The following is a 26,944-nucleotide window of genomic DNA, read 5'->3' on the forward strand; positions in this document are numbered from 1 at the left end:
AAGGAAGTGAGCATCCTGGGGGAGGCATCCAAAAAAACAACCATGTCATCTGCCAAGTCACTATCCAGGAGCTCTTCTTCCCGGCCGATAGGAAGCCTCCCATAAATATCAGCTTGAGATCTAATGTAGATACTCATAGCTTCCGCCACAAACAAAAAAAGAGAAGGGGCAAGAGGACATCCCTGGCGGACCTGATCTGGAAATTTGAAACCTGTCCCTTCTTACCCCCCCAATGAGCACCTGGCTATGGGCTGATCTATAGAGAGAGGATACTCCTCTAATCCATGCATCTGAAAAACCAAAGCGAGATAGAGTACCCTCTAAAAAATCCCAATCTACTCTGTCGTAAGCTTTCTCAAAGTCCAAGAGTAGAATGGCCAATCTTTGGCGGCTCTGCATGGCCCATTCTGAGGCCTCCCAAAATGAGAAAATATTATCAAAAATACTTCTGCCATGCATAAACCCTGTCTGCGTGTCATGAATCAAATCTGAAAGAAAAACCTGTAGCCGCACACTGACGGCTTTCGCCAGAATCTTGTTAAAGGTGCCCAATAGAGTGATGTACTTGGTATATATAGTACCCAAGTACTACTGGTCAACCATAGCGTTGACTTTATGCCTACAACACCATATCTTTGTAATCTCTTACAATCACATCCCAAACCCCTTCTCGCATAAGCAACAATTGCATTCTTGTTTGCTAGGTTGGGAATCCTTCCCCTTTGAACTTCTCCCCACGAGCAATGACATGGACGATAATGGAAGTGCCATATGCAAGCTTCGTCAAACAATCGATGAGTAGTAGCTGTGTAGAAGATCCACCAATCAGGAGCTGTAGCAGTTTGACGTAGAACCACAAGACATTGTGGGGAAGAGTATGATGTATTCTAGCAGACAAATGGTGGGCGGTAGTTTCCACTGTTAGTGCAACGAAGGGAAGCGTCGATCTGTGGAGCTTGGCAAGGCTATGCAGCTACTGCACGCTCGTGTTTTGGAGATGTTGGCGGTAATCCCTTGAAGATGAATGGCGTAGGCAACAACTTGTGGGCGATGTAGATCAGCTCCAAAAACGAATTTGATGATAGCTCCTCAATTGCAGCTGATAGGGTGGACTGGGGTTTCTTGGAGGGCACTATGAGGAGGCTAGGCTTCAGTGATAGATGGATTTCTTGTCTCCTCTCTTTACTCCCACTCCTCTAGCAGGATGGTGGTCTGTGGAGGCAGAGGACCGGCTTTTCAGCTATCCAGATCGGTATGACAGGGATGCCCGCTTGCACCTTACCTTTTCCTTTTCGTAGCGGAGGCTATGGGATACTTTATTCAGGCTACCAGTCATGGCACTTTGGGCCTCCATCTGCCTATCCGGCAGGAGTAGGAGCTTCTGGACACTGAGTTTGCTGACGACACGGCACTGACAATCAGAGGAGATGTATTTAGCCTTGCTACTGCTACGAATTCAATTGACAAGTTCTGCCTAGCCTCAGGAGGACTTGTCAATTGGAATAAATCAAAAGGCATCTGGACAGGAGCCAGCAGGATACCCCAGCATGGGGAGGAGACAGAGGCTTTGTATGGATTCCCAAAGGCACCTCCAAGCCTTCTCAAAATCAAGGAGAAGAACTGCAATCTCTTGCTGACTCTCCTTCGCCCAGTGAGTGGCCTCCCAAAAAGTGAAGATGTTATCCAAGATACTCCGATCTTGGACAAATCCTGTCTGAGTAGCTCTGATGATATCTGGCATCAAAGGCTTTAGGCGAAGAGCCAAGGTCTTCGCTAGGATCTTGTAGGCCGTCCCTAAAAGTGTAATGGGTCTCCGATTACGAAGGACTGTCTTGTCTCCCCCTTTCGGGATAAGACAAATCAAACCTGTGCATAATCTCTCGCCCAAAGATCCTGAATCAAGAGCCTCTGAAAAGGCTGAGAGTAGATGAGGCCCAATCGTATCTCAAAGAGCTCTAAAAAGAAGTGGCGACAAACCGTCCTCCCCCAGGCATCTGTCTCTGGGCAGCTCATGTAACGCATCCGTGATCTCCAAGAGTGATAGTGGGCTATCCAAAACATGACTCATCCTGTCTGAGACCATGAGGGGGACATGGCTCCAAATCTCCTCTCTGGCTCTGATCATCTCCTCGGTGACTGGATCGGCGGTGTAAAGAGTGGAGTAAAAATCAGAAGTGATCTCAACAAGACGGTGAGGGTCCCCCGTCTGAAGAGACCCGGCCTCATCCACAAGTCTACGAAGGCTGTCCGAAGAGTATCTCTGACCCACTGCCCTGAAGAATTCTCTAGAACATCTATCCCCCTTCTGAATCCCGAAAGTCTGCTGAGAGTAAAACCTGAACGGGGCCCTCCTGCCCTGAATCTCCTCTAGTCTCTCTTGAGCCTCCGAAAGCTGCCCTCTGATGAAAAGAGAATGAGGAAAACTCTGAATCAATCTCTGAAGTCTGGATACCTCCGCTCTTGCATTCCAATCTCTGATTCTGAGCTTTTCCTTCTCCTCTTTTGCCCTCAACTGGCAGGCCATGCTGACTCTAGCCAAAGCCCTCTCTACCCACAACAACCAGCCCTGATCCACAGGAGTGTCCACTGACAACCAAGTCTCTCTCAACCGTTCCACGAACTCTGTATCCTGAAAAACAAAGTCCGGAACTCTGACATAGCCTGTGCTCTCCAATTGAGAGGTGCTCTCCAATTGAGAGGTAGGAAGAATCTGTAATAGGACTGGAGCATGGTCAGATAAAACATAACCCGGGTGGATCCCAATTTGTCCTCCAATGGCCAATATAAAACCTGTCAAGTCTGACCAAAGAAAGAGAGCCATGAAAAACCCCGGACCAAGAGAACTGAAGACTGTCTGCCAATTGATGAAAGTCGTCCAATCGAGCAGCATCATGAAGTCCAGCATGCAAAACAAAACTATCCCACTCCACTCTCTCCCTGTCGGAAAGGCCACCCTCTGTCTGACCCGACTTGTCTTCAGCGAATTCAACCATGTTGAAGTCACCTCCAACAATCCAGGTGTCTGCCTGAGGAAGGGACTCTCTAAGCTGTCTCCAAAAAGCACGTCTGTGAGCTGGATCCGTGGGAGCATACACATTAAGAACACCAACTGCTGTGTTCTCAATATGAAGAATAACATAGCATGCTCTGCTCTCCACTAGTGTACCCTCTTGGGTGATCTCTGAGGCCCACCTAGCTGAAACTGAAATGCAAACTCCTCCTCTCGTGCCATCCGCTGGGCTCCAAAAAGTCCGGCTCTATCCTCTGAGTAAGGATCTGCATCTGTCAATCCTGTCCTGGGAGAGCTTATGCTCCTGGATAAGCACAATGTCTGGAGGGGACCCTGAGGAAATAAACCGAAGGGAGTCCCACCTAGACATCGGATGGAAGTGAGGGTGTGCCAGTGGCCACGGCATAAAACTCTCTCTCTGACGGCTCAATCCAAAGTCGGTCTCTGATCAAACTCCAAATCTGTCCCAACTCATGTAAAATTGGTTCACTGCTATCCCACCATGAATAGAAAGCCAAAAGAAGAGAGTGATTTTTCTATTCCAGTGGGATTTCCAGAGCCTCTGCCATAAAATTTTCTGCAAGTCAGCAGAAATCTGAAAGTTCTCCCAATGAAGGACAAATTTGTTTATATGCGGGCAGCTCTGAAATTTCAAAAAACGTCGAAATCGTACCTCAAAAGGTCAAAAAAACAGCCGTTGGACTGTTGGAGCTATCTCAAACCAAAGCTTGAGAGCTGAATGTGAGAACCAGGAACGCGCACTGGAGCACCAAGCTTGTGGGACAGATTTGTTTATATGTGGGCAGCTCCGAAATTTCAAAAAACATTGAAATCGTACTTTAAAAGGTCAAAAAACAGCCGCTAGACTGTTGGAGCTACCTTAAACGAAAGCTGGAGAGCTGAATGTGAGAACCAGGAACGCGCACTAGAGCACCAAGCTTGCGGGTGTCTGGAAGCAAGCGCGGGAATGGGCTCTAGAGATGGAAGCGCTCTGATACCAAATGTAGGAACAAAGTGGAGACAGGTTGTGAACACAAGTGAGCAAGAGTGCACACACAAGAAAGCTCCAATAGAAATGTTCAAATGAAACAATATAAGTACTTGGTATATATAGTACCCAAGTACTACTGGTCAACCATAGGGTTGACTTTATGCCTACAACACCATATCTTTGTAATCTCTTACAATAACTCCCAAGATGCCACATGCCACTCTCTCACAAAAAGACTCGTGACCTAGTTTCTAGTACACACTAGAACACACTCTTTGACTATGATTTCTCCAACAGTGGCAGGGGTAACCATAGTCACCTGGTAGTCATGCTTGTCTTCGGTATCATAGGGATCTGAATGGTCATCCACCCCTTCGATACTTTTCATAACTTTTGCATAGTTTCTTGGTTTATGCCCGAAGCTCAAGAGAGAATGGAAGAAATTGGCCAATCCCGAAAAAGGTAATGAGCAGGAGCCCACAAGAGGAGAAATGGAGTTGATGTATGTGGAAGACCTTCTAGATATATGCCCATCAGTGGATGCATGGTGTGGAAGTATGAGTGTTGGAGAGGCATATGTTGATGGTGGTGCACAAATAAGTGTTATGATTCAGGCATGTATGGAGAGGTTGGGATTAAAAATGAATGCACATTCAGATTTCAGGCTCCCATTGGCAAACCATGCAAAGGTAAAGTGTCTGGGTATATGCACAGGAGTAGAAGTGGATGCTTTTGGAGTGTTATGTTGCATTAATTGCCACATTATGCCTGTTGGTTTGGGGACATACCCGCTGATTTTGGGCAGACAGGTGGGAGCAATACAAAACTGGAAGATGGGTACAATTACGGTGCACAATAAGAAAGGAAAGGCCAAAAAGTTTGATATGAGCAGTAGTAGACGGGAAATAGAGGAAGAGCCAGAAGAAACAAGTATGGAAGAGGAGCAGACTGTGAGACAGAAGAAGAGAGTACTACATCTGAAGACTGAAAAAAATCTAATGCATATGAGTTGCAGGCAGTGGAGATACAAGAGGCTAAGGAAGAGAGTAAGCTTGAAGACATGGATAATTTGATGCAACCCCTGCCTTCCCAGACAAAGAGAGAAAAGTTGTTGTTGTCCATGTTGAATTCCAGCTTGGAGGGAGTGGAAAAGGAGTATATGAAGGTCATTCATCAGTATCCAAAGCTGTTCATTACCTCACATGAAGAGATCAGAGGTTTCATATGTGAGCCGATGCACATTGAGGTAAAAGAGGGCAGCAGACCTGTTTTCAGAAGTTGAGAAGGATATACAGAGAGCTTTTGCCTGTACTGAAGGAGGAGTTAAATAAGCTGCTCAAAGCAGGGCTGATCTACCCAGTGGAGCACTCAGATTGGGGCAGTCCAATGGTAATTATTCCCAAGCACATGGGAGGAGAGTATGCATTGATTACAAACCTCTTAATGCAGTAACAAAAAGCAATCATTATCCTCTACCTTTTATTGATGATATATTAATAGGATAGAGTGACAGGGTATGAAAAATACTGTGTGTGATGGATATTCTGGGTACTACCAAATCTCAATTGTAGAGGAAGATCAAATCAAAACTACATTCATCACCCTGGGGTTGCTTTTGTTATAGAGTTGTACCATTTGGATTGAAAAATGTGTTAGCTATATGGGAAACTCTTCATACACACATAAAATGTTACGGAATTCTCACATGCAACATGAAAACCATGAAATAGAAACTCTCTTGCTCAGAACAAACCAAGATGGACATTCACTCATATATTGATCAGAATTCTGCTCCACTCAATTTATTTGACTCCCTAAAAGCCTCACCCATACCCAGTTTGTTGGACTCAAAGACAACAGTCTATTGAGTTTTTTGTCTCATTTTTGGAGGATCAATAGGGCCAAAAAAGTCTCATACTTTGTTTGGCTAACTATTCATAGAGGTATTCTAGTTGGGTATTGGCTTCAAAAGATTGGTAGGCCATCTTTATGTATGAGATGCCAGCTTGCATAGGAATCTAGCAAGCATTGTTTGTGGAGTTGCCATATTGCCAAATTGGTTTGGATAAGAGTTTCTCACACAGTACCTCTTGAGTCCTTCACTGTGATGTGGGGAGTAGATCTTTGGAGCAGAGGGTTTGGTGCCTTCGCTCTACATGAGTCAAAGGTAGGTGACCATGCCTTCTTCACGTGGCCCTATAGATCTGAGCACCATAGAGCATTAGCATTTTTTATTACTTCCCAACATGACTTGGGACCCACTGCCTTCCTCACAAGTCGGCTTGGCTTGGGAGGTGGTCTCCAACATTACTTAATGGTGGATATGCAGCTCAAGATGTGCTCAGGTAATCGGCGGACACGAATCCACTACAACTGCTATAGTGGTTCTATTTTGACTAATCTCATTTTTACTCCCCGGAGTTAGTGTGAGAGACGCATTGGGACCTTTGCGCCACTTGAGAGAGAGAAGAAAGAAAGAAAGAAATTTTATTAAAGGTCCACGGAAGGCCATACATGGCCTATGGGACACAAAATCATCCGAAAGGAAAATACATCATCAACGATGCGCCAACTAGGTGGCCTCATCGTAATACCGCTAAGATGCCAAAAATGGCTACAAAAATCCTGGATACAAAATGAAATGAAATAGAGTACCAAAAATGCCTAGATACAAAATGTAAAATATGAAATATGAGGAACATCGTCTTCCCTAAGGGGTCTGTGATCCAAAGAAATGATGGAAGTCATGGCCATCGACCATGCCTCCTGCCATGAGTGTGAAGATCTGGGCAAGTGTCAAATGGGCTGCTGGCGGTGCCAAGTCTCCATGGAGCAATCTCCTCCGAAAATCTGCCATCATCCTCCGTCGTCTAGAAATAAAGCGACGGGTACGGCCTCTGTGTAAGATCATCCTGCGGTGCTGCCGGATCATGTCATATGTACATCCTCGGGGTGGAACCATCGGTGCTCTCTGGCAAGATGGGAGAGAGAGAGATAGTGTTCATGAGGACCGAGTATTGTATATTGTTTTTCACATTACTCCCTTGGGATTATGTGGCATTATACTGGTTCTATTTTGACTAATCTCATTTTTACTCCCCGGAGTTAGTGGGAGAGATGCACTAGGACCTCTACGCCGCTGAGAGAGATAGATAGCGTTCATGAGGACCGAGTATTGTTTATTGTTTTTTCACATTACTTCACTTGGGATGATGTGGCATCATAGAAACACAGTCATGGCTGTTTATTCATACTGTAAAAGCCACAAATATAATTCACAAATATAATTCCCACTCTCCCACCTCTGGTTTAATTTGTTTAAAATGGAACGAATTACTTCTTACTAGGAAAATTTGGCATGATGTTGCATCCAAAACAGCTCTAAATGTCGTGTCTTCTTTTGCAAAGTGTGTACCAAGTGCTCAAATGCCCAAAAGTGAACAATCATATGCATCAAAGATTTTAAAATATAAAAGAACAAAAATATGTTCCTTCAACTTGGAAATGGACTAGGAGACTAAGTAACATTGGTTGATTGTGCACTCTGAGAACACGCAGTTGGGAGGTGAGAGGGAGGCTATGATATCACATGAAAGTGTAGATGACTAGAAAATATTGGAGAAGCAAGACACAAAGATGTGTATTTTTAAATACCAAAAAGGGTTGGCTTAAAAAGAAAACCCATAAAAAGTCCAACATATAGTTGACTAACAAACATTACCAGAACCATTGTAAATATCTCTAAGAGGTTCTGGTGATAGGGATGGATCACGAGTATTGATGAAGGTTCCGATCCAGCAATCAGACTGGCCTATCAGAAATGCATACCCAGCTAAGGGGCGATCGTCAAATATGTATAGTAGGTCAAAGTGTAGAAAACACACGAGAGAAGAATAGTTGACAATGCTAAGATATCCTTGATCAATAAGAAGGTTCCTTGATTGCATTATTCAAATCCCCTTTACGCCTCATGTGCAAATGATAATGAGATTAAGTATTTGCTACCTTATTATTTTAGGCATAACACTATCATTGTCTTTAATTCTTTCATTTAAGATGGCAAAACTTATGTTCTCTTTATAAGAAATGCGCATAGAAGTCCCATTCTTTAGACCAATAGGTAATTGAAAAAGTAAACCCTTTTTGTTGGCATGTGTATGTTAACTAAAAATCTGCAAAAAGTGTTTGTTAACAAAAGAAATAGAATAGTATACTATATACCAACAAAACACAGAAATATTCTTGCCTGGTATAACGTTAACATTTTCAAGTCAGCCCTCTTTATGTTTATTTGAAGTTGGAATCTTTTGTGCCTCAGTTCTTGCAAGGCATTATCAAAGCTACTAATCATAAGTTCTATCTTTTCCAACAGCTTTGACTTCTCAAACTTGAGCTTAATTTGCATTGCATCATGCTCTTCTTGCTGCAACAGTTGGAACCCCCAAAAAAATCAATTTTCAAAATGCAAACAGGATTCGTACTGAACCAAACAAGGTTAACATATGGGAATCTTGCCTCTAAGTTTGATAAGGGAAATCCCCGCATTTGTGCAGGTACATTTGACCTGTGCATCTTTTCAAGGTCTCTTTTTGTTGGATCTCTTTCCTCTGATAATGCTGTTTTTGACATGACTTTGGAGCTAGAGACTTTATCTTCTGCTGGCTTTGAATTTGCATTAGCCACGCCCCCAAATTCCATTCCTGTTTTTCCCTGCAGCAGGTAATAGGATTTAAAGACAGCAATGGTTAGAACATATATCAAACCGCAGACTGACAGTGATCTGCTATCCTTCTCTTTCTTTTTCTCCTAGAAAGTATTATTGTATCAAGAAAATGACACACGTAGGTCACAAAAAAGTCCAGCTGCAATACTGAACCAATCTAAGAAGCAAAAAAGTAGCTCATTTCATTGTTGACAAGTATTTAGATCAACAATCCATCAGATTACCTGTTGTACCTCCTCATTCTTCTTAGTATTTCTGCAGTACTCCTCTATGTCCTGTGGAAAACATTCCCATCTTCCAAGGATAATAAGAATCAAAGAACGACGACAAATAAATAAAAGAGCATTTATGAACAAAAGGAAATAGTGATAGAGATGGACTAATGTGAAACATAATAAATTTAAATTCTTTCCCTAGATAAAAGGTACCTTCTATTCTATGCTTGAAAAATGATAAAAAATCAGCTGTCCATTCGGAGGAGCAGATAAGAAATAAAAGAGCTAACCACCTTGCAGCCTCAAGAGTAGATGCTAGTAGACATTGCAACAGTATACATCGAGTGGAATTTTCAATCTGTCAAAACATAAAAGATGTCTCGCCGCCCTTGAGAGTCCTCCCTCCCCTCTCCTCATCCATTCAGCTTCCCAGCCTCCTTCTCACATGGCTTAGCCAAACTTGACCTCGCTTCCAAGGTGTTGGTCAACCTAGTATTGCTAGCCACAGCATGGTTTATTTGATCTTGTTGGTGTTGCTCTAGGGACTGCATCAATCAGCTCAAAAGACCGATAAGGAATCAAATTTAGAGTGGTCTAGATGGTTCAACGGGTACCAAGGCCAAGGTGGCTTCGGAGACTTTGACCCTACCCAAGTGGGAAGGTGGCATTCAATATAATAGATCGAGACTTGCATACCGAAGATTTACTATGAAAGGTGGTGGTTAGAGTACTCTTGCCAGAGCAGGAACCTTGGAAGCATTTTTTGATGAGATGCATACAATTTTGCTCTCCTTCCACAGGTGGAGATTGGAATGATAGTACCACATGGATCTTTACATCAGCCCATCTCACGGCTCCATCCTCCCCTCTTATGGTTGCTATCATGAAAGCTTGGGCTAACTTCAAGAGTAGTCAAGTGCCCAGTCCCCAACATAGAAACGGTCTAGTCTCTCTAGCAATCCATCGTGCCTCCTCTGTCCAAAGGAGAAGAGAAGGCTTCCAGGTGTCCTGCTGAAATTTGGCTCTCTCCACGGGTCTTTGCCAAGTGCTACACTCTGCTGCTAGCATCTCAGAGAATGAGGTGCCGCCCTACTTGTTTTCCCCAAACTCCAGGTTCTTGAAGTCACCTCCAACAATCCAAGAGTCTACATCCAGAAGATACTCTTACAGCCTCCTCCAAAAGGCTAGGCCGTGCTGTCTACACATTGGGGCATACACGTTCAGGATCCCAATCCTCGACTCTCCCGTCCGAACTCCCATCCAAACTGCCTGTCCTAGAATGAGCTCACCCTGACCGTAGACCTCTGGAGCCAAAGTCTGCGAGAATGAGATGCAAACCCCTCCTCTCTGTCCTACTGCGGGGGACCTCTCCTTGGGAGAAGGTGATAACATCGTCTGATGTGTGCGGCTGAAAACATGTGCTTCTAAATCATAAGGATGTCCACTGCCCACCCTACCACTGCCCTCTGCAACTCCTACCGGAGTATCAACAGATACTATGGTTGGCTACAAACACGGTTGTGGAGCCGTGTACTTTCCAACTCACTATGGTCTTGCTCACGAGGACGGGGGTGTCGGGAACAAGGCTCTCCTGTGAGTGGGTGCCTGTCCCTAAAAGACTTCCTTGTGTGACTTTGCCAGGGGTTTGGAGGGCGAGTAGTCGGTATCTGTGCGGCGCCGTACTAGGGTGGATACCAGCTCAATACCGATCTTCCGTGCACACTTTATCATGAAGAAGGCTTCCATCCCGAATAGCTCCGCACACTTTTGGAGGGGCCAGAAGTATGCCTACTCCACCTTTGCCTCTAGCAGCAATCTAATAACTCATGTCGCCAAACCACACACCGGCTCCTTGCGCGTGAATCTCAACTGAAAGTTCACCTCCGCGCCATGGACGTACCAAAGGTCCAATCCCTGTGGTCCCATCCACTCATCCATCATGAGTGTAATCTGATTTTCCAAAATAGCATGGAACACCTCTGGGGACCACTTCTCCAACCTTGTGGAGGCAAACTGAAATCTCCAAATGGGGTGTGTCTGAGATCCCACTGCACTGATCAAAACCCCCTTCCCGAGTTGAAGGACCATGAGCGTTACCTCTAGTGGTAGAGGATATGAGTTCAGAATCTCCAGATAATTCCAGGGTCCTAACCTCCAGAAGTCCCACGGTAAGGGACGCCTGAGTTGGAGGTTGGGAGTTGCTGACCGGGAGGACGAGCCTCGTTCCTCAGGATCCCTCCTTGAACGGACCTGTTGCTACGATGGGAAAGTAGAAGGGGGCATCACTGCCATCGCTGAAACTGCAGCTCCTGGGGCTCGCTACTGCTGCAAGGGTGGGTGCGGAGATTGAGCCTCCAAAGTTGGAGGATTGTCAGGATGGGCGATGGCCCCTGTTGTTGGGGGAGGTAGCTCCTGATGTTTCTCCTTTGAGGCCTCTCAGTCAACCCCATCTCTCTCTCTGCGATTGGCCCTCTGCCTGGGGCTCTTGCGCGCCTGCTTGCTTGGTTTCTTTTTCTTTTGAACCTGGCTCTAGTCCCCTCTGAGGGGGTAACCCATGGGGTCTGAGACTCCTGTTGCTCTTGCCTGAGAGGATGCTGGACTCGGGCCTGCTGACTCTGTCTACTTTGCGGGGGAGAAGGGGGAGGTGCTCGGGGGAGGCCACGGGGCCAATCTTTGACGAGGTGACCCATCTGTCTGCACCGAAGACACTGGCCTGGTAACCCAAAAATCTCCACCCTCTGGCAAAGTGTACCCCCTTCAAGGGTCTTAGAAGGATCAACTCTGGGAGGGACTCTGGACTCTCAACCACCAGTTTGATCCTGGGGACTCCGTCATCTTTTAAAACTGAGGCGGCCGACTCTGGCGGGGACTCGAGCACTGTGCCAAATGCCCGACCAATGGAAGGGAGGATGGCACGATACTCCTTGGGGAGCCCTAGGAAGCGGAGTGTAATCGAAAAACATGAAACATGGTGTGTCGTATCTATGTCCTCCACTGTGAACCTGTGATACTAAGGAAAGAGGTAAAGAAGATGTGGGCTAAGGAGGATGGGGCTCTGCTCCACAAGTGTCGAGGCAATGTCGGGGGAGCTCAACTGGATGAGAAAAATGCCTCTTCCATAGATGGTGACCTCCTGGATGTGGTCTCCCTCTAATGCCAAGCTCGCCTAGATCCACTCTCGCACCTGTCTCCGTGTAGGCCCACAATTTTGCCCACAAGCGCCTTGTCCTGAAGGGACTAAACTACCTATTGTACCTGTTGCTTGTCAATAGCTGGGGAAAGAAGAACCTTAACGGCTGTGGGAGTCGAGGCTACTGTCATAGAGCCCCTCTGGCCAGACAAAGGGTCACCACCAAGATCTTCTTTCACCGTAACAAGCACGAATGCTCTCGCCGCTGTAGGGAGGTAAATGAAAAAGGAGAGAGGAAGAAGGGCGTCGAGGCGAAGCGAGGCAAAGAGGTGGGGGAGAGAGGTGGCAAGGGTGGCAGGAAAGGAAGAGGGGAAGAGAGAAAGGAGGTAGAAGAGAGAAGAGGAGGAGGGAGTGAAGGGTTGGAAGGAGGGTGGGAGAGGCAGGAGAAGGAGGAGAAAGATGGGGGGAGGCGAAATGGCCGGGGGCAGGCTGGCAGGAGAGGTAGGAGAACGGGAGGAGGTACGAGGCGGGAAGGAGAGAAGGAAGGGGAGGAGGAGGTACGAGGCGGGAAGGAGAGGTCAGAGAAGGAAGGGGCGGAGGAGCAGCAAGGGGGCGGTGGGAGCGGAGAAGGCAAGGTGGGGTGGGGGGAAGGCAAGGCGGGGCGGAGGAGGCCGGGCGAAGCAAGGGTGGAGAAGGAGGCTAGGCGGAGCGGGGGGCGAGGGTGAGGCAAGGCAGAAGGGGGGCAACGGGTGGAGCAGCAGGCAACAGGCCCTCAGGTTGCCGCAGGCGAAGGAGGGAGCTCAACGAGCAGCCTGGAGCTCACCATCTCCTTAGGAGTTTTCTTTAGAGAGTCCCCCCTTCCTCTTGGGAAGAGTTTGACAGAGAGCCAATCATGTCTGATGATAGTATACTTAATGAGCATGGGAGATCACTAAGTGATTTTCACTATATGCAGTGGTCTTCATGGGAGAGAGGTCGTGCTTTCTCTATGGGTTCTTGGAGGATCTTCAAATGCCTTCCATATGATTGCAAATTCGAGCTAGTTAGTCTTTATAGAGTCCCCCCTTCCTCTTGGGAACAGTTTGACAGAGAGCCAATCATGTCTGATGATAGTATACTTGATGAGCATGGGAGATCACTAAGTGATTTTCACTATATGCAATGGTCTTCATGGGAGAGAGGTCGTGCTTCCTCTATGGGTTCTTGGAGGATCTTCAAATGCCTTCCATATGATCGCAAGTTCCAGCTAGTTAGTCACCTAAGAGGAAATGCAAGGAGAATCCACCAGATTGATGCCACCATACCCTTGGACTCACATGGCTATGACCCTTTACGAGATCAACGATCCCACTTTAGGTTGTGGGATTATGAGGATCAACTAGGGATGCCTTGGTCTTTGATGTTCATTCTGGGGGCAAATTATCTAGATCTACAGATCCTATTCTAATACATATTGCATTTCAGCCTATCAAGAATGTAGGTCAAATGGAACTGTGCTAAGAAGCATTTGTCTGGATTCAAGCTACAATTCAGACAAATGCTTTTTCTTAGCACTCAAAGAAGTCATCTTGGGTCATATTGTCTACGCAGAGAGCATGTCTATTGATCTTGCCAAGCTAGACGATGAGGAGGCTATCGAGAGGATTCACTATTTCATCTATGCACTGTCCTGGTGAGTTTCTTTTTTCAAGAAAATTACTTCATTAAGTATGAATGAAAACCACGAGAGCAAGCTCAAATGCGGGAGTACATCATGCAATGCATGAGGAAAAAACAGCTCAAAGTGAGCTAATAAAGAACCAAGGCAGAGGCTGAAAATGCCATCTTAACCTTGAAGGAAACTCAGAGAAGAAAGGAGATTTCCTCCAAACTATGAAAAAAGTAACTCTCCCGGCAGTGGCTACTCTAGAGAATCCTTGCATGCTCGCCCAAATGGCCATCAGGGTGTGTACTCTGTGAGTCCAAATACTGGCCATCAAGCTACAAGCTACGGTGAAGTGTCTCACATAAGTTAAGCCTCGCCACTCTAGGTTTTGAGCCTCATGCACAGGCTTCGAACTCCAAATGACTTAAGGCATGAGGGTGCTCAGGGAGTTTAAGCCCAAAATAGCCTAAGCCTTGGAGGCGTGAGGCTAACACAAGCGCTATTTGGGAGCCGGTTAGGAACACCTCCTAACGCCAAGCTTGTCCCAAGCGCTCTTATATGGTTAACACAAATGATATTTCTGCTAGTAGGGAGAGATGGAAAGAATAGCAATATGCCTTGGTACCCCGCAGGCCCAAGAGCCTTTTATTGTAAAGAGAGGGAGAGTGCTAAAAGGAAAAGGGTTGGCCCTCCCTTCAAAAGGTGACATGTATAAAAGGCCAAAAAGTTGACATTGGTCTTCTTTGTTCTTTGCACAAGTTTGAATACAAGCTCCCTCTTCTCTTCCAAGAGAGTGTTTTGGGTGTTCTCTTGTTTCCATTGTAGTGCCCTTGTGTGTGCCACTTCATCCCCCTTCACTCTCCTATTCCCTTCTCCTTCTCCCTCCCTTCTCCCCTCTCTTCTCCCCTCTCCCCCTTCCCTCTTTCTCGCGTGGAAACACATTGCAACAATCCCGAGGCCGCGACACTTGCGGACAGCTTATGCCTTGCATTGCTCTCACAAGGAGTAGCTTGGAGTGGAGGCTCCATCGGCATTTCTTCAACATCCCACGACACATGATTCATCGTTGAGACCCACACATTTTTGGCGCCGCTGTCGGGGAATGAAAGTATGCTTTTGCATTGCACTTATCTTCCTTCGTTTTATCTACCCATTGCACAAGGCTTCAAGCTTAACTTGGAGCTTTGTTAGTGGAGTTGTAGGAGAAGAAAGAGTGAAGAAGTGAGTTTTGGACGGAAAAGTTAGGAAAGCTGTCATTTTTTGTTGGAAAGTCATTTTGGATCATTTGAAGCCTGCCAAGCGCCTACACTAGAGGCAGGTCTCCTCTCCCATCTAGACCACTGCATATAATGTGTCACTCTGAGTGGCCTGTCATGATGATCCAAAATCGAGTCATTCCACGTGATTGGCTGCCTTTGAATCTCTGCATGAGAAGTGGGTGGAACTCTGCGAAGTGTGTTTCTGAAGCAGCCCCAAGCTTTCCGAATAGCAGCCATGAGAGGGGAAGGGGGGGATTTGAGATGGGCTGAAGTAAAGATCCATTTGCTGCTGTCCAACCAATCTCCCCCATGAGAAGGGGTGCAATACTGAATGCTGCTCGAGAAAAATCCTTCCAGGGCTTTTGTCAGGCATCAATCCACGTACTACAAGCTTGCAGAGCAAGGGCCATACACTGCAAGCTAGGGTCAATAATATTGAGACCCCCTTCTCCTGTGGGGAGAATGAGGGTCTCCCAAGCCACCCTGGCTACAACATCTGAGGTGCCATCTAAACCGCTCCATAGGAAGTTCTTGATAGGTCTCATGAGCTGAGCGATACAATCTCTAGATCTACACCAACATGAGCAAACAAACCAAGTAGTGGCCAACAATACCTCGTTCACAACCACAACTCTGGATGCAAGGTCAAGTCTGGCTGAACTCCAAAAGATGAGTTTCCTCCTGATACTCTCCAACACAGGAGCAAACTATTGTACCTGGCATCCCAGATATCTGACGGAGACTGCCCTCTGAATCCAAGTGAACCCTATGTCAACCGTGTGGTACTATGCCATTACATTGTGTGGTATACTGACTTACCATTTGGTAACCATACTAATTTGGTAATCTCAAACCTGTCTCCCCGAACTCCACCAATAAGAACCTGGCTGTGCTGATCTGTAGAGGATTGACACCCCTCTGATCCATGCATCTGAGAAATCAAAACGAGTGAGTGTGCCCTCCACAAAGCCCCAATCTACCCTGTCATAAGCTTTCTCAAAGTTCAAGAGTAGAATGGCCATTATGCATGGCCCAATCCGAAGCCTCCCAAAATGAGAAGATGTTATCAAAGATGCTCGTGCCATGCACAAAACCCGTCTGCGTATCATGGATAAGATCTGGTAGAAAGGGCTGCAGACGAAGGCTGATAGCTTTAGCTAGGATTTTGTACAAGGTACCCAGCAAGGTAATCGGTCTCCACTGAGACTCTAAATTCTTGCAACCCCCTTTCGGAATCAAATGAATGAGGCCCTCCGTAAGTGAGTCTGGCATCTCACCTGAGTCCCATACACCCTGCAGGGCTAAGGTAATGTGATCTCCAATCTAATCCCAAAAAGTAATAAAAAATAAGGAGGTAAGTCCATCTGAATCAGGACACTTGCCCTTGTGAAGGGCAGAGAGAGCAGTCCTGAATTCTACATTGGTGAAGGGTGCATCAAGTGAATATCCCCTGTTAGCAACCCAAGTAAGTGTCGCCAAATAACCACTCTAGCATCATCTGTGGCCAGAGTGTCTAGATCTGCTGTAAGAAGGGAGGCATAGAAATTGGTGGCAACTTGCAAGATGGCATCTGGATGTGTCTGAAGAACTCCGCCTGAGTCAACAAGCTGTGAGACGCTCTCCCTACTATGTATGGGGCCAAGAGTAGAGAAGAACTTCTTGTTGACTCTACCTCCCTTTTGTGTCCAAAATGACTCTCTGGCATCAAAGGCATACTTTGCTCTCTGATCTAAAAGTGACTGTTGTTGAGCCTTTGCTGTAGCAACGCGCTCTTGAATCCAAGCATATGTGGGCCTATTCTGCTCCTCCCTCTGGAGGGTAGCCAACTGCTAGCGGATACCTATCTCACACCTGTGGATCTCAACTCTTTTGATACGAGCAACTGAAAGATAAAAGTCACTGATATCAGAGAGGGCTGCGGCTAAGTCTGACAGAGAAAGCTGCCCATCCTGTAAATGAGATACCCAAGTCCTCAACACTGTCTCTGTAAAGCCCTCCTCTGCATAGAAAGAATCTGGAATCCTGACACTGGCAAAGCGGCGCCTCACATGGGGATCTGAGACCATCAAAATCACTAGAAAATGATTCGGAGTGGACACGGCAGCTGCAATGTAAACAATACCACCTCTGTCAAGAGCCCAATCATCCACATAAAATCTATCAATCCGTGCATATATAGGGATTTGCAATCTCCTGTTCGACCAAGAAAACATGAGAGAATGTGGCTGAGTGTGAAAAGCATCATCATGCCAAGCATCTCTACCGCTGTACTGAAAAAGAAAGGCATCCCACACTGCTCTCTCTAGGGAGTGAAGGCCACCGTCCCTATCACCCCTTTTGTCTGAGGGCATTTCAACCATGTTGAAATCGCCCCCTATAATCCAAGCATCTGCAATAAGTAACCAAGAGAGCAGCTTCTTTTAAAAAAAAACACGATCCTCTCTAGAATTGGGTGCATAAAGGTTTAAGAGACCAATCAAAAGTATAATCCATTGATCTCTGGAAGGGACTATGATCCTGTGTCCAATCACCAAGGGGAGTATAGAAGAAGAAATAGAAATGCAAGTACCTCCCCTGGTGCCCAAGGCGGGTGACCAAAAAGTGTGGCCTGAAAGAAGCTTACCCGGAATAGGGTCAGGAGCAGTCTCATCTACACATGGAACCATAACAGGGATGTCTCCTGCCTGAAGAGACGCGTCCGCGGCCCCGTCAGTGGTAGCGTGAGGTACTAGCTCACCAACTCTGACAGGCACCCAACGAGGGAGACCGAAGCAGGACGTGCTGACTGTCCTATCCGTGCTATAGAAGTACCAGGATGAGAGGCTGATGGTCCTGGCTATGAAGTCGAAGGTCTAGCAGCGCGTGAGGCGGTAGGAACTGGTTGTGCAGTAGAAACTAGTCGTGAAGAAGGTCCAGGTCGGGTGAAGCTATGAGACACACCCGTGGATCTTTTTGGTCTTTTCTTTTTCCTTCGGCAATCTCTACCAAAGTTCCCAAGGGTCCTGCAAATCCTACACTGATCCTATCTCCCTGCAATCTCGACTCTCTGACACGCAATACCCCATCGGACCTGACTGCCTCTGCTGTTGAAGAAGGCATCTCAGGAAGAGGGCAGATCTTTGTAACCACCCCAAAAGCGGCTCCAATGGAATGTAGAAGTCGATGGTACAGCTGAGGAAGGCCGGGGAATCTGATGAAGAGTGATGTCGTCCGGCTGTCCTCCTCGACAAAATCAAGCCCCAATGAAAAAGGGGTCAAAAAAATCCTCCTGGAGCTCAGTGCTAATGGGCTAGCCTGAAGCACTATACCCGCTATCTCCGAGGAGTCAAAGAAAATCTGGAAGAAACCTCGCCCAAGCATATGAACATCTGTGAGGTGCCCTGCGAGGTCTCCAAGTAAAGCGGCGAGCATCCAGCTGTAACCTGGAAGGGTGGGACCCATGGATGCAAGCAAAGAGTGATGTCGAGCTCTGCTGCTCTGTATCTTTTTTGAGCTACTACAACTCGTCTTTTGAAAAGGTGATGGTTTTTGCGGCCAGTGGAAGCGGACGAGGATTGGCTGAAGGCAGAGCCATCGTCAATCGGGGTGGAAAGGCCAACTTGAACACTAATGAGCTCCGTCCAACTGAAAAAACGCTTAGGGATGGAAGGGGGGAGAGGGGATGAAGGAGGAGGGGAGGGGAGAGGTAGAGGCAGAGGCAAAGGGGAGGAGAGAGGAGGGGGAAGGGGGGGGAAAGGTGGGGGTAGAGGGGAGAGGGCTGAGGAAGCGGGGGGAAAGGACGGGGGTAGAGGGCAGGGGAGAGGGCTGAGAGGGCGGAGGAAGAGGGTAGGGGTAGAGGGCGGGAGAGAGGGCTGAGAGAGGCAGGGGAGAGGGCTGAGAGAGCGGGGGGAAAGAGCGGGGGTAAAGGGAGGGGGAAGGGGCTGAGGGAGAGGGAGAGGGGAAAGGGGCTGAGGGAGGGAGGGAAGGAGAGGCTGAGGGAGGAGGGAGAGGTGAGGCAGGGAGGGGAGGAGAGGGGGGCAGCTAGTGTTGGAACTGTGAGGAGACACGAAGTGGATAACGAACACGAGAGTGTAGTCCACACACAAAGCTCCACTGAATAGTTCAACAATAGAAGTACAAGACTTGGGATATATATGAAACCCAAGTATAAAGTGAAAAGCCTAGAACAGAATAACTTAGACCAAGTCTAGCCTACAATACCATACCATTGTATGTTCTATCAAATCCCCCCTCAATGGTATGGCTGAAGTACTTTGGAAACTCCTCAGAAGTACCTAGGGTACCTAAAGTACCATGGTTGCACAAATTCATCCAACAGGATATAGCAACCTATGGGAGTATTACAAGAAAAACAATGTCATTTTACAACCCCCCTTCACATTGTTGTAATGTCTCTGATTCCCAAGCCTGTTCGATGACGTACAAACACTTCTGCTGACAGGCTCTTAGTGAAGATATCTCCTACATTGTCCTCAGATGGACAATAGATGAGGCTAATGATGCCATTTGCTATACAATCCCGTATAAAGTGATAGTGATTTTCCACATGTTTCATGCGAGCATGAAAAACAGGATTGTTACCAATCTTTATGCAACTCTGACTGTCACACAAGATAGAGGTGGCCTGATCATCTTGTGAATGATGCAAGTCATAAAGTAGCTTCCTTAGCTTAGACTAGAATAACTTAGACCAAGTCTAGCCTACAATACCATACCATTGTATGTTCTATCAGCTAGGGAGTCGGGGGAGAAGCAGCAACATTCTCTGTGTGTGTGTCCTGGTGAGTTCAAGAAGAAGAGGAACAAAAATGCTTAATACTATTATGGATGTCTCCTTGTTTTTTGGGGATTCCTCCACAGGGTTGAGGTGGTACTTTCAGCCTCAACCTTGGTTTTTTTCTAGCTCTCTTATTGGAGCTTTGGTTCGATGACATGTAGTTTAGTCAGCCAAAGGATGACAAAACCGCATTAGGAAAGGTAGATGGTACAAAATCCATCTCTCAAGTTCAGCCAGGGGAGAGAAAGAGTTTCTCTGAGCTAAGAACGGTGTCGGAATGCCTAAAATTCCTTTCTACACATAAGAAGAAGAGATAGCACTGGTCCCTCAATCAATGTGGGGAGACACAACGCTGCTTCTCCCCGTGACGCTGCTGCCCCTCCCTCACCCTCCTCCTCGCTAGCCCCCCCCCTCCCTTCCCCCCCTTGCTGCCCTCTCCATCGCTGCCCTCTCCCTCCCCCCCTCGCTGCCCTCTCCCCTCCCTCGCAGCCCTCCTTTTCTGCCCCTCCCTTCCCCCCCTCGCTGCCCTCTCCCTCTCCCCTCGCTGCCCTCTCCCTTCCCCCTCTTGCTGCCCTCTCCCCTCCCTCGCAGCCCTCCTTCGATGCCCCTCCCTTCCCCCCCTCGCTGCCCTCTCCCTCTCCCCTCGCTGCCCTCTCTTGCTGCCCCTCACCCACCCGCCCTCTATCCCTCCTCCCCCTTGCTCTTGCTGCCCCCCCTCGCTCCTCCCTCTCTCTCCCCTACCCCTCCTTCACTCCCGCCTGCCCCTGCCCTTCCCGCAACCCTCCTCCCCTCTCGTCTGCTGCCCTTGCTTTCCCCCGCCCCTCTCCTTGCCCCCCCGCCCCCTCCCTCCCTCTCCCCCGCCCCCTCCTTCGCCCCCGATCGCTCCCCCCTCCCCCCCTGCCCCCTCCTTCACCCCTTCCTACTTCATGCCCCTCCCTCCCTCTCCTCCGCCCCCTTCCTAACCCTCTATTGCCTACCTGCAACTCGCCTCCCTCTTCTATTTTCCCCTCTCCACTTTTCCTCCCCTTCTTGCACCCTTGTTCCATGAGGGTCTCCCAAACCACCCTGGCTACAACATCAGGTGCCATCTAACCCACTCCAAAGAAAGTCCTGACAGGTCTCATGAGCTGAGATATACAACCTCTAGATCAGCATCAACAAGAGCAAACGAACCAAGCAGTAGTAGCCAATAATACATGGTTCATAACCACTACTCTGAATGCAAGGTCAAGGCTGGGGAAGAACTCCAAAAAATGAGTTTCCTCCTAATGCTCTCCAACACGAGAGCAAACTGTTGTGCTGGAGAAATGCCCACCCCAACCTGGCATCCTAAGTACCTAATGGAAACACCCCTTTAAATCCAAGTGAATTCTATGTCAATCCCCTAGTCTGGAGTGTCCTCATCACTAATCCAAAAGACACTAGATTTGTTCCAATTAATATGGGCCCTTGCTGCAGTGCAAATTAAATCCAAGGCTGTCCTGAAAGAGGTGAGTGTCTGCGGTGTGGCATCCAAAAAAATAGCCATATCATCTGCCAACTCACTATCCAAAAGCTCATCCTCCTGCCTCAATGGAAGACTCAGCCCTATAATATCAGCTTGAGCTCTAAGGTAGCAGCTTTGGCCCACAAATAAAAAGAGAAAGGGGGCTAAAAGGGCATCCCTGATTGACCGATCTGGTAATTTGAAATCTGTCTACCCTGACTCCACCAATGAGAACCTGGCTATGGGCTTATCTGTAGAGAGTTGACACCCCTCTGATCCACGCATTTGTGAATCCAAAGCGAGCGAGGGTACGCTCTAGAAAACCCCATTCTACTTTGTCATAAGCTTTCTCAAAGTGCAAGAGTAGAATGGCAAGCCTATGGCCATTATCCATGGCCCATTCACCAGCCTTCCAAAATGAGAAAATATTATCAAAGATGCTTCTACCATGCACAAAACCCGTCTACGTATCATGTATAAGATCTGGAAGAAAGGGCTGCAGACATATGCCGATTGATTTTGCTAGGATTTTGTACAAAGTGCCCAACAAAGTGATCGGTCTCCACTGAGACCCTAAATTCGTGCAACCCCCTTTTGGGATAAGATGAATGAGGCCCTCATTGAGTTTGGCATCTCACCCGAGTCGCAAACACCTTGTAGGGCTAAGGTAATGTGATACCAAATCTGATCCCAAATGAAATAAAGAAAGAGGGTGAAGCCCATTTGAACCAGGGCACTTGCCCTTGTGAAAGGCTGAGAGAACAGCAGTCCTGAACTCTATGTTGGTGAATGGTGCATCAAGTGAGACTATCATATCTCCAGTCAGCAACATAGGTAAGTGCTGCCAAATAATAACTCGAGCATCATCTCTGGCCTGAGTGTCAGGATCTGCTGTAATAAGGGAGGCATAGAAATCTGTAGCTACCTGCAAGATGGTATCTGGATGCTTGTTGACCCTACCTCCCGTCTGAGTCCAAAATAACTCCTTGGTATGACAGGCATACTCTGCTCTTTGAACCAACAATGACTGTGAAAGGAAGGTGTGGTACCACATCCAAGGAACAGGACTCAATCTGATGACCTCGAACCAAAATGGCCCGAGAGGAGTCAAGTCTCTCATAGAATACCTGAGGCCCTGTAAGAGAGAGCCAAGCCACTGAGCCCCATGTCATAAAGAATGGAGAGTGGGCAAAGTGACTGACATAAAGAATGGAGAGTGGGCAAAGTGACTGAAAATCTTGGCTACCCCCATCCAAATCATCCTTGCCTGTCTGCAATCCCATAAACAATGCTGAATAGTCTCCGAAGCAGAGAGGCAACGAGGGCAAGTAGGGTCGCGGCTCCGAACCTGGATCTCCAAAGATTCACTGCAATCCCACCATTTTTGGAACTGATTTAGCCAACTGAACCCAAAATAAGAGCTTTGGGCCCTTTTTGTAGTCTTGTGCTAAAATTAGCAATTTTTATTTGCACCACTCTTTTGGCCCCCCTGTTGCACACTTTGGCCCTAGGAATTAATTGCCCAGTAACTGGGCGCACATTCACGGCCTACTAGGGAATTGTAATTCCCCATGGCCGAACCCTCACGCCCCAGAGGCTCAAGGCAATCACGTGTAAATTACGGGAGTCGCAAATCAAAAGTTCCATAAATTCACGTCCTCATGACAAGTGGACACCCTAGGTGTAATGCATAATGTCCCACCTCTGTCCAGAGCCCAATCATCCACATAAAATCGATCAATCCATGCATTGATAGGCATGTACAAGAAAATTGGAGTGATTGCGGCTGAGTGTGAAAAGCATCATCATGCCAAGCATCTCTGCCACTGTACTGAAATAGCGAGGCATCCGAGTCTAGGGAATGTAAACCACCTTCCCTACCACCTCTTGTATCTGTGGGTATTTCAACCATGTTGAAATCACGCCCAATGATCCGAGACTCTGCAATGCACGACCAAGAAAGCAGCTCCTTCCACAAAAGGACATGGTCCCCTCTTGAATTGGGGGCATAAAGGTTTAAGAAACCAACCTTACGCCCACCAATCAAAAGACTGACCCACTGAGCTCTAGAGGGAACTATGATCCCATGTCCAATCACCAAGGGTAGCGTAGAAGAAGAAACTGAAATACAAGTACCTCCCTTGGTGCCCAACACGGGTGACCAAAAAGTATGCCCTGAAAGAAGCTTACCCGACTCGGCACAATCCCTCACATCCAGTTTGTGTTCCTGAATCATGAAACCCTGAGTTCGGAATAGTACTAGAGTCCCAAACACCCTGCACAGCGATGAGGTAATGTAATCCCCAATCTCATCCAACAGGGAAAAAAAAATATGGTGAAAGTGCATCTCTAAGGGAAGTAAAAGTCCAAATTGAAAATCCTTGAAAGATGTCACATGGCACTTGGAAGAGATAGAAGAGGCCAAAGGGGGTACATAGTCCCTGCACCTCCTTGATTTAGTTTTAAATCTATTGGAATCCCTAATAGTAGGATATCTTGTTTAATCTCTCTCTCTCTCTCTCTCTCTCTCTCTCTCTCTCTCTCTCTCTCATTGTCTCTCTCTCTCTCTCTCTCTCTCTCTCTCTCTCTCTCTCTCTCTTGTTTAATCTATTTGACACTTGCCCGGATCTTCACACTCATAGCAGGAGGCATGGTCGATGGCCATGACTTCCATCATTTCTTTGGATCACAGACCCCTTAGGGAAGACGATGTTCCTCATATTTCATATTTTACATTTTGTATCTAGGCAATTTTGGTACTCTATTTCATTTCATTTTGTATCTAGGATTTTTGTAGCCATTTTTGGCATCTTAGCGGTATTACGATGAGGCCACCTAGTTGGCGCATCGTTGATGATGTATTTTCCTTTCGGATGATTTTGTGTCCCATAGGCCATGTATGGCCTTCCGTGGACCTTTAATAAAATTTCTTTCTTTCTTTCTTTCTCTAATATATTGGAATCCCTAATAGTAGGATATCTTGTTGATTTTGTGCTATCTTGTACGCAGAGTTCTTGATGTCCCATGGGCCCATTTTGGCCTTTAGTGGACAATAATACACTTTCTTTCTTTCTTTCTTTCTCATATGGATAGCCCAATGAGCATGGAACAATGATAAGGGAACCATCCCAAGTAGTATTCTAGCCCAAACACACAATGATGCACTCCGGATGCACCATATGTTTGCTATTAGAGGCACAATAGAGGGGGATAAAATCTATCCGTTGGCTATTTTATCCACTTTACAAAAGAAGTCAATGCAAGCTTGGGTGTAGCCATTTTTTAAAAGGTTTGGGCATGTATTGTAAATTGGTAAATTGCTTGACCCATACCTTATGCATTGCCCAAAAGAAATTGGTAACTTTCTTGACCCATAACCTATGCATTTTAAATTGGTAACTTGCTTGACCCATAATTTATGCATCGCTTGACCCTAACTTGCCCAAAAGAATTTGACAAACTTTGTTTGCCAATCCTCAGATAAGTGGACATAATCCAACAAGGTTAGGGGACCTTGGGATTAAGGAAAGCATGCTAACATGGGACTAGATGACAACACTAGCAAAGGACCAGGCTGTTATATTTAGCTAGGACACTTTCCATAAAGCGGGTTGCTCTTCTATATAAGAGTGGCCAAGGCTATTGTGTTGGTATTCAATGTGCACACTACACTAGATGGTATGGTATGGATCTTGAGCTTAGACTCTTGCCTTCTACATGGTGGATCATGAAATACTATATCAATGGTTCCTTGGGATGGGTTCTAGTGTATGGGACGCCAGAGGTATGGGCATGGGCTTTTGGGAATCTGATTTCTAGCCCATAGTCAAATGGTGCCAAGTATGTGTTCTGATAGTGCGATGCATTTCTGCAGATTGCTAAAGTGTCATGAAGTAGTCTTTATTGCAATTGATGAAGCATGGTGTAGGGCTCCTTGTGTGCTAAGAGAAGGTCGGGATAATCTATAAAAAAATATTATTCAAACCATGGTGCCTCATGGGAGCCCTTGTGCTTGAAGTTATCTGCATACAAGGTTTGTCAATTGCTTGCCCTTTTCTTGAACCGATGAAGCAAGATTTGCCCTTATGAAGAGCACGAAGTGCAGTCTTGAATTCGACATTGGTGAAGGGTGCATCCAGCAAGGCTCTCATATGTGGTTTCACCAAAAGTTGAATATGCTGCCAAATATGAGACCTAGCATCATCTCTAGTTGGTGTACCCTGATCTACTGCAAGAAGGGAGGCATAAAAATCAGTAGCTATATGTATGACGGCATCATGATCTATCTGTAATACCCAGTCTGAGTCAATAAGTTGTGTGACACTCTCTCTACTATGTCTCGGTCCATGAATAGAGAAGAAATGCTTATTGACTCTATCACCCACTTGAATCCAAAAGGAGTCTCGTGCATGAAAGGCATACTCTGCTCTCTGATCCAGCAATGTCCATTGATGATCTCTCGCTGTAGTAGCAAGGAAATCCTAGATCCGATCATCTGTAGGCCGTTTCTTCTCTTCCCTCTATAGGGCTGTCAATTGCTGCCAAAGACCAACCTCGTGTTTGAGAATCTCATGTCTCCTGGTACTCACGACCGAGTGATAGAAGTCAATAATACCATAAAGGGCTGCTGCCAGATGTAAAGGGGATGGCACATATGAGAGTGAGGCTCTCCTCTACATAGAGGGCATTTGGAATCCTGATACTGGCAGATCGACCTCTCCTATAAGGTTCGAAAATCATCAAAACCATTGGAAAGTGGTCTGAAGTAGAGCCCCGAGATTGCAAACTAAGCCACCTCTATCCAAATCATGAACATAAAATTCCATTAATGCCATGAATCGGCATCTGACATTTGGTTGGATGATGCCTTTCACACTCCAAAGAGTGAATGCCTCCTTCTCTACCCCCTTTTGAAAGCAGCTCCACCATGTTGAAGTCACCTCCCATAACCCATGAATCTGTAATGGGGGCCCAAGAGAGAAGTTCTCTTCCAAAAAAGGATACGGTCCCCTTGATTATTAATCTTATGTCCCCCAATCAAAAGAATGACCCACTAAGCTCTGGAGGGAAACATGATTCCGTGTCCAACAACTGGGGGAAGAATAGAATCTGAGACTAGAATGCAAGTCCCACCCCTAGTGCCCAAAATGGGTGACTAAAACGCATGACCTAAAAGCAATTTACTTGACTTTCCACAAGCTGGGCATTCAGCTTGTGTTCTTGAATAAGAAGAATATAGATGGCACAGGAATGAAGCCAAGTATGAATAGTCTGCCTACAACGGTGATGTGGCACATCATCAAGGCCCTATATGTTCCAACCAACAATCCTCATATACAGGAGGAAATAGCATGGAACACCTTATTCAACTAGTGGCAGAAATAAACCCCTATAGGAAGGAAAACCTCCTACTCGAAGAGCGAGTGAGGGAGAGAACCAAGTGGAGGAAAATCCATGGGGCAAAGAACTTGTTCACCTGAGGAGGAAGGCACATTGTCAAAAGGAATACTAATCCCTACCTCATCAAATGGGGAGGGTGCAAAATATTCCTTATGATAGTCTGCTAGATCCACTAAGGCCAAAAAGGAGTTCCTAAAAATCAAGCCTGGAATCGGGGTACAAAAATCCCCGCAATCAAAACCAGAGAGACAATATGTACAACCCATTTCCCTCGATCCATGAGGGGGACCGCGGACAAGCTGCTCAGA

At 46.7% G+C, this 26,944-nt stretch overlaps 1 protein-coding gene across 1 annotated transcript in view; it reads right to left on the bottom strand.

The window, feature by feature from the left end:
• LOC147902982 (uncharacterized) overlaps positions 1 to 26,944 on the bottom strand; it is a 437,346-nt gene that overhangs the window by 128,204 nt on the left and 282,198 nt on the right. The window contains exons 27-29 of the mRNA XM_087373981.1: positions 8,949 to 8,999; positions 8,517 to 8,711; positions 8,248 to 8,424 (exon numbers count right to left, since the gene is read on the bottom strand). Coding sequence (XP_087230107.1) covers positions 8,248 to 8,424; positions 8,517 to 8,711; positions 8,949 to 8,999 — 423 coding nt within the window. The remainder of the gene's footprint in view (positions 1 to 8,247; positions 8,425 to 8,516; positions 8,712 to 8,948; positions 9,000 to 26,944) is intronic.

The sequence above is a fragment of the Dipteris shenzhenensis genome, chromosome 4 (assembly GCF_047967505.1).
Source record: "Dipteris shenzhenensis isolate YYH24624 ecotype China chromosome 4, Dip_SZ_1.0, whole genome shotgun sequence".
In the NCBI taxonomy this organism is placed as follows: domain Eukaryota; kingdom Viridiplantae; phylum Streptophyta; class Polypodiopsida; order Gleicheniales; family Dipteridaceae; genus Dipteris; species Dipteris shenzhenensis.